At 43.4% G+C, this 15616-nt stretch overlaps 1 protein-coding gene across 1 annotated transcript in view; it reads right to left on the bottom strand.

Moving 5' to 3' along the window:
• MSH5 (mutS homolog 5) overlaps positions 1 to 15616 on the bottom strand; it is a 257259-nt gene that overhangs the window by 45920 nt on the left and 195723 nt on the right. The window contains exons 17-18 of the mRNA XM_082264441.1: positions 11494 to 11620; positions 672 to 821 (exon numbers count right to left, since the gene is read on the bottom strand). Coding sequence (XP_082120567.1) covers positions 672 to 821; positions 11494 to 11620 — 277 coding nt within the window. The remainder of the gene's footprint in view (positions 1 to 671; positions 822 to 11493; positions 11621 to 15616) is intronic.

Here is a 15616-nt window from a genome sequence, read left to right as displayed (position 1 = left end):
CCCAGCTCTTGAGAATCAAGAAGACTACGTCTGTCAATGAGCGATAGAGAAACATGAGCTTGCAGTTTTCTAGTCTCAAAAAAAGCACAGGATATTAAAACTAATGTACACATGACCTCACAGATCACTTTTAGCTCTTCAGGATAGTGGGGGAGGGTACCTTATTACATTGAATTACATTGTTTGGGAACTACACTCCACATCTGAGAATGCTGTGTTCCAGAAGTCTACACCTCCCTTTTATTGGTTGAACTAGGTGGACTTGTCTTTAATCAACCAGAATAACTATATAAGACTATGTAAGACTATGAACACCTGTGGTTTGACAGTGAGGCTTCGGCTGGAGCCCCTGCCAATCTACAAAGCAGGGCTGGGAAAAACGACTGTGGAAGATACAGGCACACTGTGCATCGGCATGGGTCCTGAACCTCTGAACCACAAGCCAATGGGCACAAGCTGACCATGGAAGCAAGAATCTGCTTCTGTGCTTGCTGTGGTTTGTTTACCTCAATGTGAAACATACACAAAGACCAACACACACACAAAAAAAAAAAGGTTTTTTTTGAGTAACGTGTGTGTGTCCTCATTGACCTTAAAAATGTGCGCAGCCCAGGAGTAGTTAGAGGAAGGCACCTTTTATCGGAGGTTTCTCATGCACAAGAAATCCATACCTGATTTAAATCAATCATAAAAGTAGACAAGCCAAGTGATACAGATTCCCGTGTTTGTAAGCGTGTAAAGATCCCATCGATGGGCCCAATCTCGGCATACGAGGCAGGTACGTAGCTCCCAATCATAGCCATAAAGACAATAAGGCCAACCTAAGAAAGTGAAGAGAGGGGGATACGGTAAGAGGTGACACGCTACCAGCAAGCAGACATTCAGCAAGATTTAAAATTCTATAAATTGTATAAAAAAGTACTTAAACAAGAAATAAAAACATTATATTTACAAAATGCTGGAACTAGACAATGTTAGAGAACAATGCTTTAAGAAACTGGAAACGTAAATCAGCATTGTATATGTAGCACTGCCCCCTTGGGGACTGCTGGATAACACACTTTTGGGTCCCCCTGGGTTACCGTTAGCAACACTGTTATTCGCAATTTAACACTTTAATACTTGGCTCAGTCACCGATCAGTCCAGAGGTATGTAGTTGTTTTTGGCGATTTATTTTAAATGGGGATGGGAGAAGGGAATAGTGGGATATTCCAAATTAACTATTCACAAGTTGTCAGGACTCCTATCTGATGATGCAGCCAGGCTGCTGATCCACCTTGCCACTTAGGTAGATTTGGGTTGAAGTCTCTTGACAGAAGACTTGGTGAACTACATTTCTGTTCAGGACACTCTGCTTAGTATCCCCTTTCTGGACTGCTGACACCCGTCAACTGACTATTCTACTTTTGGGGTGGTCAGGCCCCTTAACACCATCCCCTGTACTCATAATCCTGTTTTTATAGGGTCTCCAGTGTCTCCCCTAACTCAGTCAGCTCCTGGACCTCTGGGTTCAGCTCCATTCCTCTGGCCCTCAGGATGACCTCCTAATGCCACGTGCCACTGCTACAGAGGAAGAGGCAGCCGCCACCCTCCTTCTGGGACTCTGCTCTCTAGCCACAGACCCCGCAGCGCATGGCTTTTATACAATATCTCATAATGCACCGAGACAGCCGGTCTCTATCAATCACTGGGACTGTATCAAAGCCTGTGCACCCATTAGTCAGGTTTCCACCCACCTTCTAACATGCCTCTCTATTGGACCAGTGCGAAACACTATCTAGACCCAATGAATCACACACTGAGCATGCTGAGCAGACCTAACTCACAGATCCTGCTCTCTGGTAGGCAGAAAGCAATATAGATTTGCCTGCTGCTCCTCTGATAGGCAGACAGAGCCAAAAACTATACTCTCTCACTAGCAACTAACTAGGAGGGTGCTACATATAGGATGCTTTAATTATCTGAAGATTGAAAAGCAGACATAAAAAAAGATTTTCTGACAAGAAAAGGCAAAAAATTCCACCACTACAGACCAATAATTCCGTGTCATTTATCTCCTGTTGGCCACACACATATTACCCTGGCATTTTTTTTTCAGTGTAAGTATGTATGTAAATATTTTCCAAGCATTCAGCACTAAAACAAATAAACATTTTCTGATCTGATTTTCTAATCTCTTTGATTATAACTTCTTTGAACTAACTGTAAATATAGGATTGAAAATTATTTAAAAAAATGATTACATGTGCTAAGATTTGTATATACCATGAAACAAATATTGCACAATACTATAATTTATCCAACTTAAAGCGGTTGTATCCCGCTTTTTGACACTTTTACCTACAGGTAAGCCTATAATAAGGCTTACCTGTAGGTACAAATAATATCTCCTAAACCGGCACGGTTTAGGAGATATTTACAGTGCATGCAGCCGCTCGCGCGAGCGGCGCATGCGCTCTGAAGGTCCGGGGGGACCTTCAATTAACTTGCCGGGAGCTTGCCGGAAAAATAACTCCCGCGCGCATGCGCGGGAGTGACGTCATCGCGGCTCCGGCCAATCAGCGCGCTGGAGCCGTCTCTTTCGGCCAATCAGCACGCCGGAGCCGCCGAACCCGGAAGAGACGACGAGGGATCATGGCAGCGCCCGCATCGATGTCCGGGGGTCCGTGTCGGGGCTTCGTTTTAAGGTAAGTTAAACATAACGGGCTAGTATGCGATGCATACTAGCTCATTATGCCTTTGTCTTGCAGGTTTTTTTTTTTTTTTTTTTAATAGGGTTTACAACCGCTTTAAAGCTTTTTTTTCCAGCCAAAATGTATGTTTTACAATAAAAAAATACCCCTATAATAGTCATGCCTTGTGCAGTGTAATAAAATTATGCTGTAAACTATCCCCAGTATTGTATTTGTGCAGCATCCTTTTTCTTACTTTGTGTAGTTCTTGCATACAGCGGCCATCTCCAGTGTGGGCATCTGAAGCTGCGGTGTCCCTCTTTTTGGATTCCATGCATGCTGGCTACCCAGCATGCACCTGCCAATCTCGCACTAGGCGCGGTGCGAATGGCTCAATAGCTTGTGGGTCGGGTTTTCATAGCGACGGCGGCATCAGAGGAAGTTGCCTCCACTTTGCTATGGAAACCTCTTCTCTTCCTCCAGGAACCAGGAAGTAAAAAAGCAGTTGTCTACTAGTGGAAACCAACACATGCAAAACTTTACTGATTTAGGTAAGATCCTTTCCAAAAATAATGCAAAACACAAGGAAATCACAGAATGTGATTTTTATTATTTTTTAAAACTTTACTTATAATTTTAATTATTATGCATTGCTTCTGTATATATATATATATATATATAACTAACTATATATCAGTGTGTGTATATATATATATATATATATATATATATATATATACACACACACACACACACACACACACACACACACACATATATATATATATATATACTAAACAAAATTATAAACGCAACACTTGTTTTTGCCCCCATTTTTTATGAGCTGAGCTCAAAGATTTAAGACTTTTTCTATGTAAACAAAAGGCCTATTTCTTTCAAATATTGCTAACAAATCTGTCAAATCTGTGTTAGTGAGCACTTCTCTTTTGCCGAGATAATCCATCCACCTCACAGGTGTGGCATATCAAGATGCTGATTAGACAGTATGATTATTGCACAGGTGTGCCTTAGGCTGGCCACAATAAAAGGGCACTCTAATGGCCCAAACACACGTTCCGAAAATCGGACGACTTTTCGTCCGTTTTTGCTTGGTTGCTAGTACACTCTCAATTATATCGCAAATGGGAGAGGTTACTTACAATTCGAATTGTCTCGTACGATGCTCCAAAAGCTTCCTGTATGCGTAACCACGCTGTAGCGTGTGAGGGGAAATGATGTAATGTGCGTGTGACCCCTCTAGCCATATCATTTTTGCATATTATTTTTTTTGTCATTTTTATTTTATTTCTTGCAAAAATTACCATCTATAAACTTTTTAGTGTTTAACAATTGGATTGCTTTTCAAAGAACACAAAACATAATAACTTACTCCTATAAAATGTAATTTTGTGATTTACCTATTTTTCTTCTTTCCCTGGTTTTTCTTCTGGGCCGTTCTTCCGTTTCCGCTCATGCGCTATCTACTGCTCTCCATTTTTTTTCGTATGAACAACATATTAATAATACGAATATCGTACGATGTGTTATTATACGATCAACATTTTTTCACTTGCATATTTGGATAATATCGGACGAACTGTCGTGATCGCCTCTCGTAAGCTGTGTACTAACGAACCGATTTAGTACGATCTTTCGAAAGCGGTATTTTTCGTCTGATTTTCAGCTCGTGTGTACGGGCAATAAGGCTGGCCATACATTATACTATTTTCTTACAATTTTCTTGAAATTTACCTTCAACTATGTAGTACAAAGGCCTACCTAATTGGATACAAGTAAAAGTGTTGTTTAGCTTTGATCTCATATTATGTGGTTTGTGGTAAATCTAACAGAAAATTGTACAAGAAAATTGAACACATGTATGGCCAGCCTAAAAAATGTTCAGTTTTATCACACAGCACAATCCCATAGATGTCGCAAGTTTTGAGGGAGCGTGCAATTGGCATGCTGACTGCAGGAATCCCCACCAGAGCTGTTGTCCATGTAGCACCCTACGAGGTAGGTGCTAGGCAAAGTATAGTAGGCCTTGGCTGCCTAACAGCAGGGCTGTCATGTCTCCCAGGTGTGGCTACTGAGGCTGGGGAGTCTACCCACTGGCTCCATAAGAGGGCTCTCATTGGGCAGTGGAGGAAACCCAATCAGTGGCACATTCAGGCCTGTATCTACCCCAGAAAGGCAGATTCTACCGCAAAGGATTCTGGGAGTGGGTATAAGTTTGAGGGGAGCGCATGACGCAGCGTCTTTGGCGGGAAGCAGAGTCCCGGGAGGGAGAGTACGGCTATCGATCCACTTGTCAGAAGGATCGGGTGTCCCAGACGGCTGCCCTGAGGAGACAGAAAGAGCTGAGCTGAGCTGCAGAGAGGATCCGGTGTGCCGAGGACCAGCAGAGTAGAGGGGTCTAGTTCCAGGAAAGAATTCCCAGTTCATGAGTACTGTAACTGCCCCTGGGGGTCTGCCTAGCTGAGAGGAGACCACTCCGGTGAAGGTCCAAGGGATCCAGAAGCTAGCTAGCGGTAAAGGGGTGCCGGTGTTGACGCTGAAGTTCAGAGGGGGTGCCTAGTGAGAGGACCCTGAAGTTTAAAGAGGGCACCAGCGGTTGGGCCCTGAAGAATTAAAGTGTACAGCGTGCGGTGTACAGAGTTGAGAGTTGCAGCAGGACAAGCAGTTACAAAGAGCTACCTCAGTATGTGAAGGGCTGGAGGGAGCTGTTCACAGGACTTTTGAGCTAACCAGAGTGTCAAGAGTCAAGTCTCACTACAGTCCGGGATCTTTTTGAAGTTAACCAAGGAGTTGAAGCCAAGTTCTACTACAGTTCAGCAAAACAGTATTTTTAAGCGCCAGTAAGCGTTAGTCGGCATCCAGCTGGCGTCAAAATAGCGCTAACTGGCATTTTTTCTACAAAGTGTCCCAATTGTACCTAGTTGAGCCAGAGGAGTATCCCACTCATTCCCTTCTCCCATCCCCAATATAAAATAAACAAAACAAACCAAAGATGCCGAACTGGTCTTTGACTCAAATCTCACACTTGGGTATTCAGCTTAAATGGGCTGAAGGTGTCACCGGTAACCATGGCAGACCCACATCAGGCCCAATTCCTGGAAAACCTGCTACACTCCATAGATTGAATGTTCATTTCTCTACCATAAGCCATCTCCAAAGGCGTTTCAGAGATTTTGGCAGTACATCCAACCGGCCTCACAACCGCAGATCACATGTAACCACACCAGCAAAGGACCTCCACATCCAGCATCTTCACCTCCAAGATCATCTGAGACCAGACACCCGGACCACTGCTGCAACAATCGGTTGGAATAACCAAAGAATTTCTGCACAAACTGTCAGAAACCGTCTCAGGGAAGCTCATCTGCATGCTCGTCGTCCTCATCGGGGTCTCAACCAGACTGCAGTTCGTCGTCGTAACCGACTTGAGTGTGCAAATGCTCACATTCTATGGCGTCTGGCACTTTAGAGAGGTGTTCTCTTAACGGATGAATCCCGGTTTTCTTAGATCTTTGAGTTCAGCTCATGAAAAATGGGGGCAAAAACAAGTGTTGCGTTTATAATTTTGTTCAGTATATACAGTATTTATATATAATTTTGATATAAATGGATGGATAGATAGATAGATAGATAGATAGATAGATAGATAGATAGATAGATAGATAGATAGATAGATAGATAGATAGATAGATAGATAGATAGATAGATAGATAGATAGATAGATAGATAGATAGATAGATAGATAGATAGATAGATAGATAGTGGTGTAGTGGTTAGCACCTAGCAGCAAGCGGGTCGCTGGTTCGAATGCCAACCATGACACTACCTGCCTGGAGTTTGCATGTTCTCTCCCTGTGCCTGCGTGGGTTTCCTCCCACACTCCAAAGACATGCTGGTAGGTTAATTGGATCCTGTATAAAATTGGCCCTACTATGTATGAATGTGAGTTAGGGACCTTAGAATGTACGCTCCTTGAGGGCAGGGACTGATGTGTAATGTATATGTAAAGCGCTGCGTAAATTGACAGCGCTATATAAGTACCTGAAATAAATAATATATATATATACACAGTATCTAATATATATATATATATATATATATATATATATATATATATATATATATATATATATATATATACACACACACAGTATCTCACAAAAGTGAGTACACCCCTCACATTTTTGTAAATATATCTATTCAGGTGACAACACTGAAGAAATTACACTTTGCTACAATGTAAAGTAGTGAGTGTACAGCTTGTATAACAGTGTAAATTTGCTGTCCCCTCAAAATAACTCAACACACAGCCATTAACCACAGGCAACAAAAGTGGGTACACCCCTAAGTAAAAAAAAGTCTAAATTGGGCCCAATCAGCCATTTTTCTTCCCTGGTGTAATGTGACTCGTTAGTGTTACAAGGTCTCAGGTGTGAATGGGAGCAGGTGTGTTAAATTTGGTGTCATCACTCTCACTCTCTCATACTGGTCACTGGAAGTTCAACATGGCACCTCATGGCAAAGAACTCTCTGAGGATCGGAAAAAAAGAATTGTTGCTCTACATAAATATGGTCTAGGCTATAGGATTGCCAAGACCCTGAAACTAAGCTGCAGCCCGGGCCAAGACCATACAACGGTTTAACAGGGCAGGTTCCACTCAAACAGGCCTCGTCATGATCCACCAAAGAAGTTGAGTGCACGTGCTCAGCGTCATATCCAGAGGTTGTCTTTGGGAAAAAGACATGAGTGCTGCCAGCATTGCTGCAGAGGTTGAAGGGGTGGGGGGGGAGGGGGTCAGCCTGCCAGTGCTCAGACCATACACTGCACACTGCATCAAATTGGTCTGCATGGCTGTCCTCCCAGAAAGAAGCCTCTTCTAAAGATGATGCACAAGAAAGCTCGCAAACAGTTTGCTGAAGACAAGCAGACTAAGGACATGGATTAATGGAACCATGTCCTGTGGTCTGATGAGACCAAGATAAACTTATTTGGTTCAGATGGTGTCAAGCGTGTGTGGCAGCAACCACGTGAGGAGTACAAAGACAAGTGTGTCTTGCCTACAGTCAAGCATTATGGTGGGAGTGTCATGGTCTGGGGCTGCATGAGTGCTCCCTGCCATGGGGAGCTACAGTTCATTGAGGGAACCATGAATGCCAACATGACGTGATATACTGAAGCAAATCATGATCCCCTCCCTTCGGAGACTGGGCCAAAGGGCAGTATTCCAACATGATAACGACCCCAAACACACCTCCAAGATGACTACTGCCTTGCTAAAGAAGCTGAGGGTAAATGTGATGGACTGGCTAAGCATGTCTCCAGATCTAAACCCTATTAAGCATTTGTGGGGCATCCACAAATGAAAGGTGGAGAAGCGCAAGGTCTCTAACATCCACCAGCTCCGTGATTTCATCATGGAGGAGTGGAAGAAGACTCCAGTGGCAATCTGTGAAGCTCTGGTGAACTCCATGCCCAAGAGGGATAAGGCAGTGCTAAAAATGAATGGTGGCCACACAAAATATTGACACTTTGGGCCCAATTTGGAGATTTCCACTTAGGGGTGTACTCAATTTTGTTGCCAACGGTTTAGACATTAATGGATGTGTGTTGAGTTATTTTGAGGGGACAGTAAATTTACACTGTTATACAAGCTGTACACTCACTAGTTTGTAGCAAAGTGTCATTTCTTTAGTGTTGTCATATGAAAAGATATAATAAAAATGTGAGGGGTGTATTCACTTTTGTGAGATACTGTATATATTGTGCCCATCACAGTACTCCCATCACAGTGCGCCCATCATAGTGCCCCCATCATATTGCGCCCACCACAGTGGCCCAAACACAATGCCCCATAATAGTGCCCCCAACACAATGCCCCCATAACAGTGCCCCCATCACAGTGCCCCATCACATTGCGCCCAGCACAGTGCCCCCATCACAGTGCCCTCATCACAGTGCCCCCCCATCACATTGCAACCCTCACATTGCGCCCATCACAGTACCCCCAATACACTGTGCCCATCACAGTGCCCCCATCACATTGCGCCCATCACAGTGCCCCCATCACATTGCGCGCATCACAGTGCCCCCAACACGTTGTGTCCATCACCGTGCCCCCAAAACATTGTGTCCATCACAGTGCCCCCATCACAGTGCGTCCATCCCAGTGCCCCCATCACAGTGCGTCCATCACAGTGTGCCCATCATAGTGCCCCCATCACATTGCACCCATCCCAGTGCCCCCATCACAGTGCTCTCATCACAGTGCCCCCATCACATTGCGTCCATCACATTGTGCCCATCACAGTGCCCCCATCATGATGTGCCCATCACACTGCCCCCATCACATTGCGCCCATCACAGTGCCCCATCACAGTACTCCCATTACAGTGCCCCCAACACATTGTGCCCATTACAGTGCCCCCATCACATTGCACCAATCACAGTGCCCCCCATCAAATTGTGCCCATCAAAGTGTGGCCATCACAGTGCCCCATCACATTGCGCCTATCATGGTGCCCTCATCACATTGCGCCTATCATGGTGCCCCCAGTACAGTGCCCCCATCACAGTGCGCCTATCACAGTGCCAAAAATGCAATGGCAAGAATAGGGACTGAATGACAGTAACAATCATTAGTGAATGATGTGCTGTCCCCCATGCTCTGTAAACAGAACCGAGATGCTTCCCGCCCGCAATTTGTAAAAGATAATGCTGCTCTGCTCTGTTCCAGCCACCGCCGATCGCTCTGCATAAGACGCTAGGGTAACAATGGCAACAACAGCCTGGTTACCCTTTTTAAAAATGGTGCCAAGCGCCGACTTGAATCGCGTCATTTCCGATTTGGAAATAATGCGATGCTACGAGCCGGTGTTCTATCAGAAAACCCTACCCCATCAGATTTCCCTACCTACGTCATTTCCGGTGCGGGTTCGTCATGCACCAGCTGTAGCCGTGTCACACGTCCTACTGCGCATGCGCGGAATAGGTAGGGAATGTTGATAACATCGTAAGAGGTGAGGCACAAGTCCTACTGCGCATGAGCAGGCGCATGCGCACCAACGGATCGGGCAGCGGCATCTCTTATAACAAACATACATCCCATCTCCATGGTCCACACTGCGCCGAGCCGACAATGGGACAATCCTATTCCCTACCCACACGCGCACGCCCACTGTCTCATTGTCGGGTCGGCGCAGTGTGGGGCATGGAGATCAGATTGTCGGCTCGGCGCAGTGTCGGGTCAGCGCAGTGTGGGCCATGGAGATCGGATGGATGTTTGTTATAAGAGATCCCGCTGCCCGACCCGTTGGTGCTCATGCGCAGTAGGACTTGTGCCTCACCTCTTATGAGGTTATCAAAATTCCCTACCTATTCTGCGTATGCACAGTAGGAGTCTAGGACGTGTGACGCGGCTACAGCTGTTGCATGACGAATCCACAGCTGATCTCAACCGGAAATCTGATGGGGTAGGGAAATCTTATTGAACACCGGCGATGCCCATTGCCTCCTGAGATTGATGACGCACATCTCCCAGGAGCCAATGCAAAGCCAGAAATTACGTACCGCGCCGCGGCCACTAAAGGAGGAAGTGTGATTAGATACATGCCTAAATAGGGTAAATGAACTGAAAAAAAAAATGCCACTTCATTTTAAGGATGTATAGTAGTGCTGCGTGGTGAAAAGTGGAAAATGTGGGCGGAACTCCCCTTTAATCAGCACACATGGGATGGTACACAGCAGCATTAAATAACATAATAAATAATCAGAACAATGCACACACTCATGATAACTTTAATGGGCTAAAATTACCACAGTGTTTATTCAGGGGGTAACCAAAATTAACAATATACAGTACTTTAAAAAGCCACCATATTAAACTGACCTAGCCTTAAAAGGCATAGACCAAATCAAGCCATAAAACAGTCAAAGATACACATTGTCCATCCAGGACTAGACTGGATGACTAATCCCCCATTAAATAAAACCATGGCAAAATTCCCAATAAACAAAAAAGGAAGAGCGGATGGTAAGCTGTGGTCTGGCCTCCCCAGGCAGTCTGGCGAACAGTGAGAAGGGTGATTATTATATACTGTAGCTGCTTGCTTGATGATAAAAAGCCCACCACAAAAAGCAGATAATTAGCAGACTGTCACTGCAGAATGCTGAAACCCTGTTTAAATTGCACAAAAGTACAAGGGATAGTATAGAGAAAAGTGTCCCTTCCTTGATGAGGTCCCCAATAAACACTAGAGAAAATGGGTCATTAATTTTCTTAAGATTTAATCAAAATTGTCAGTCATATTTGGAAACACTATCATACAATTTGCCACATGTGCATTTGCTGTGTAATTTGTAAAAGAAGGCTAGCCCTGTAAAATAATCATATATATATATATATACTTACCTTTCTCGTTGGATGTGTCTTGAAGCAACACCGCTTCACTGCTTCCTAGCCTGCAGATATCTGAACCTTCCAGGTCACATACCTATTACCCCTGTATCTTGTACTACATCTAGTAATATACAAGCTGGTGGGAGCAACAATTGCATGCAGCAGCAGGAGCAGATAGAATACCTGCAGAAACATAGGAATAGATGGGCTTCTTTTACAGGTCTTGCTTTCTTTTATAAATAAACCTGTGTTGACAGGATCGCTTTAGAAGCGGTGCATTGGGATACATGAGATAAAGAGTCACAACCAACTGGCGGGGCTTACAGAGATACTAACTTGCTTTTGGACTTTTTCATCACCAATGTTTTATCACTTCTACTTCCCTACTATTGCCTGTTACCATTACCTGTTTAAGATACACACTTTTTCCACATGAATTAGGTCCTGTCAGGATTTTTATTCTCTTTTCTTTTTCACAGGTCTGAGCTGGATTTGGAACAAAAGTTGCAGTACAGAATACCATTATGGGGTGTCTAAGAGTCAGACATACAGGAAAAAAGGATAAAGTGAGATAATGAGAAAGGGGAAATAGCATAACATTATGGTTCGCTATAAAACAATTTGTCCATTGTGCAGTAACAGCTTTATGTGCTGCAACAATCTAATAAACAATAAGTAAATACAATTCCAACCCCTTACGACACCGCACTTTGAAGCGTGTATCAACTTTTCATATGCTCCCACCATAAACTTATAGAAATCTGTAAACATAAGAGTAAAAAAACAATTAAGGCTCCTTTCACACAGTCCGCCTCCATCGGCGGACTCCGTGCTGCTCAGCGGGGGATCGATACACTGATCCCTGCTGAGCAGGCAGGTGACAGCTCCATTTCCGCTCTGTGTGCAGAGACAGAGCTGTTAGAGCCCCGCTCTCCTCTATGGGGGAATCGGATGAGAACCTGTCCGCTCTCATACGATCCCATCTGCTCCGATCCCCTGGACAAATGGAAAATAGGGTTTCCATGCATCCGGATTTCACGGACAGGATCGGATGCGGATGGCAGCGGGTCTCAGCGGACATGTCTCTGCTGACATCCGCTGCCCCATAGGGATGCATGGAGGATCCGATCAGATCCGCCTAAAAAAACTGACAGGCGGATCTGATCGGATCGTTCGTGTGAAAGGACCCTAATATTCTCTGGTAGCGCAACATTAATCATTTCACAATCAATATATAAATGCTCTTATCACAAAAAACTTTTAAAAGGTGCCAGTGAAAGGGATATCGACATAAAGTTTGTGCATCCATCCGTGATGTATTCATATGAAAAATAATTACGTAAATAAATAACAAAAAATGTAACTGTTAATATTCTTGATGCAGTGCACCACACTATATGTGTAATTGCAACAAGAATACTGACTGTTATTTATTTACTTATTTATTTTTCATATGAAGAAATTGCGGATGGATGAATGAACTTTATGTTGATATCCCTTTGACTGGCACCTTTTAAAAGTTTTTTTTTTTTTTTTTTTGTGATAAGAGCACTTATATATGATTGTGAATAGATTAATTTTGCGCTACCAGAGAGTACTATTTGTTTTTTTTTTACTCTTATGTTTACAAATAAGTAAATACAGGTCAATATGACATGTAAAACATATGTTTTAGGCTAGATTCACACATGTCCAGTGCAAATTTGCCCTCAATTTCCACTGCGAATTTCCAAAGCAGATGTTCAGTGGTTCAGCTGTGATTTAGATATGGTTCAGATGGAAATTTATGAAGCCGGCGGCCCCCTGGTGTCTTTAACAATAGCTGGTTGTTAAGAAGCGGGCCGGGAAGTCGTCCGCCAGCATTGCAAGCAATAAAAAATTGTAAAAAAAAAAAAGGCATGGGGGAGGAGGGGGTTCCCAAATCTATACTAGGCCTTTTGGGTCTGGTATGGGTTTTAAAGGGAACCATGCGCCACAATTAAAGACAAAAAACCAGACAACATGCCCTCAAGATGAGGGGGTGCTTTAGGGCGAGTGGCTCTGCCCCCCCCCCCCCCAAAGCACCTTAACTCCCTGTTGATCGGGACGATCTCCTTCCCACAGCCTGCCAGCAGGGGCTTATCGTAAAATGGAATCCTCCTTTAACCAGTTCTGGAATGGAAGGATTTTCCCCCTTAATGACCAGGCCATTTTTTGTGATTCGGCACTGCGTTATTTTAACTGGAAAATTGCGTGGTCTTGCGACACTGTACCCAAATAAAATTGATGTTCTTTTTTTCCCACAAATAGAGCTTTCTTTTGGTGGTATTTGATTACCTGTGCAATTTTTATTTTTTGCGATATAAACAAAAAAAGAGCGACAATTCTGAAAAAAAAAAACAATATTTTTTACATTCTGCTATATAACATTCCCCAAAAAAAAAAATTAAAAAATCTATTTTTTTTTCATCCTCTTAGGCCAATGTGTATTCTGCTACATAATATTTTTGGTAAAAAAAAAAAAAAATCGCATTAAGCGTATTTTGATTGGTTTGCGCAAAAGTTATCGCGTCTACAAACTAGGGGAAAGATTTTTCATTTTTATTGATTTATATTTTTTTACTGTGTGTGCTCCTGTTGTGGTCCTCTAGAAAATGTGCCACATCCCTTAATAGAAAACAAAAGATTGTGGTTCCCCTGGGGTGGGACTTTATAGGCACGATAGAATGTAAATACCAAAAAGGTTGTATTAAAAAGTTATAATTTATTAACAAATAGAATATACAAAAAAGAAGACAAATGTATCACATTAAAAGCATGAGCAAGCATATGTAACATGTGCAAATTATGGAAACTCAACCATCCAGTCCAAAGTGGATACCCAACGCGTTTCGAGGTCAATCACCTCTTCATCAGGGGTAAGTATTGAAAAATATGTATAACAGTATATAATATATGACATGTAACTATTCATGCAATCTGGCACAAGACTGATACATAGTAACTCAAATAATCATAGAGCAACATATGAAAAGGACATATTTCACTTACATGGTTGGTTTGCACAGCGAATGACAAAGTGCTTGCTAAAAAAAAACAGGAAAAGGTTGAGCCCAGCCGGTGCTGCGTGGTCATGAGGTGAGACCCTTATGGATGATTGTAGCCAGACACAAGGAGTTAATGGACAATGCGCCAACGGATCACTCAGAACAGCTGGAGTCCAATAAGGCTTAGCAGTTCAAACCAGACCGAATCATGCAAATAATTATAGAAATATATGTTGATTCATAAAGAATTGATAATAGATACGTTTGTTGCAGTCTAAGTATTTGATATGTAAAAAAGGGTCTGTACCTGAGTAGAACTAAAGAGCCAGATACTGTAATTGTAACAAAAATAATATATCAAATACTGATCGCATACTGATCGCATTAGTATCCAACTGCTCTTGGAGACCAAAGATCAAAAATAAATCAAAGATCAAAAATAAGAAGCGGAATGCAAAATGGATGCAAGATGGGGCGTCCTCTACGAGAGAAGCCCAAGGAATGCAAGGTGTTCCAGAGCAAGTTAACTAAAAGCTGCCAGAGGAGATCTCAGAGTCTCTTACCTGAAACCAGAACATTTGCATGATTGGTCCATGATTGATGCCAGCCGAGGGCTCCCTGGGCGGTGTGTGCCGAACCAGCCCCCACCACTGACGCACGTTGCCGTGTGACAACATGGGGGCGTGGGCGCCTGCTCGCGTCCCACCAGCACGGAAGTGATGCTACCGCTGCGTCATGCGCAGACGGAGCGATCAGAGGAAGCGCGGTAGACACTTAAAGTGTCAGCAGTAAAGGACCTACGCTGCCTAGATGGCGCCCAGGATAGAGGCGCCTCTTCCCGTGCCGGGTTGGCCGAGTGGAGGGGGATGCATAAGCCCATCAACTACCTACAGAAAGACACAATTAGATCTATCAATAGAAATTATGCATAGTATTAAATGACTAACAATGATCATTTAAACATTGGGATATATCTAACAGCAAAATAAGAATTCATTAAATGAATGGATGTAAAGACATTTGTTTTTATTAAAAGGATCCTCATTGTTTGCAGCATCGGTAGAGAACAATCCTACCTGTTTTTGGGGGGGAAAAGACAAATAAAACGAAAAGAGAGAAAACAGTGACAAGACTAGATTGCCGGAGGAACCCCAAGGAGGGGGCCGGACAGAACTAATACTATTCTACCTCTCCATACCTCCCAAGTTAAAACCTTCCAAAAACAGCTTGAAGGAGACTGCCTCATTCAAGCCTGGGGGTTCAGTGGCCTTAAGAGAATAAATCCATCTCAGCTCCAGCTGCAGGAGACGCTTGTTCCAGTCTCCGCCCCTGGAGCTGGGATGGATATGATCTAGAACAAGATCTTTTTGAAAAGTGATCTTTTGGAAAATTGTCTTGTGATCTTTTGGACAATTGTCTTGAGAGGTTCAACAAGAACGATTTCAATCTTACTTTCACAATGAACGCAGATCTTACTAAAATAACGTTCCTCGATGTGGAGAT

The sequence above is a fragment of the Pelophylax lessonae genome (assembly GCF_965119305.1).
Source record: "Pelophylax lessonae genome assembly, chromosome: 7".
In the NCBI taxonomy this organism is placed as follows: domain Eukaryota; kingdom Metazoa; phylum Chordata; class Amphibia; order Anura; family Ranidae; genus Pelophylax; species Pelophylax lessonae.
This window is presented reverse-complemented; position numbering and strand designations above follow the sequence as displayed.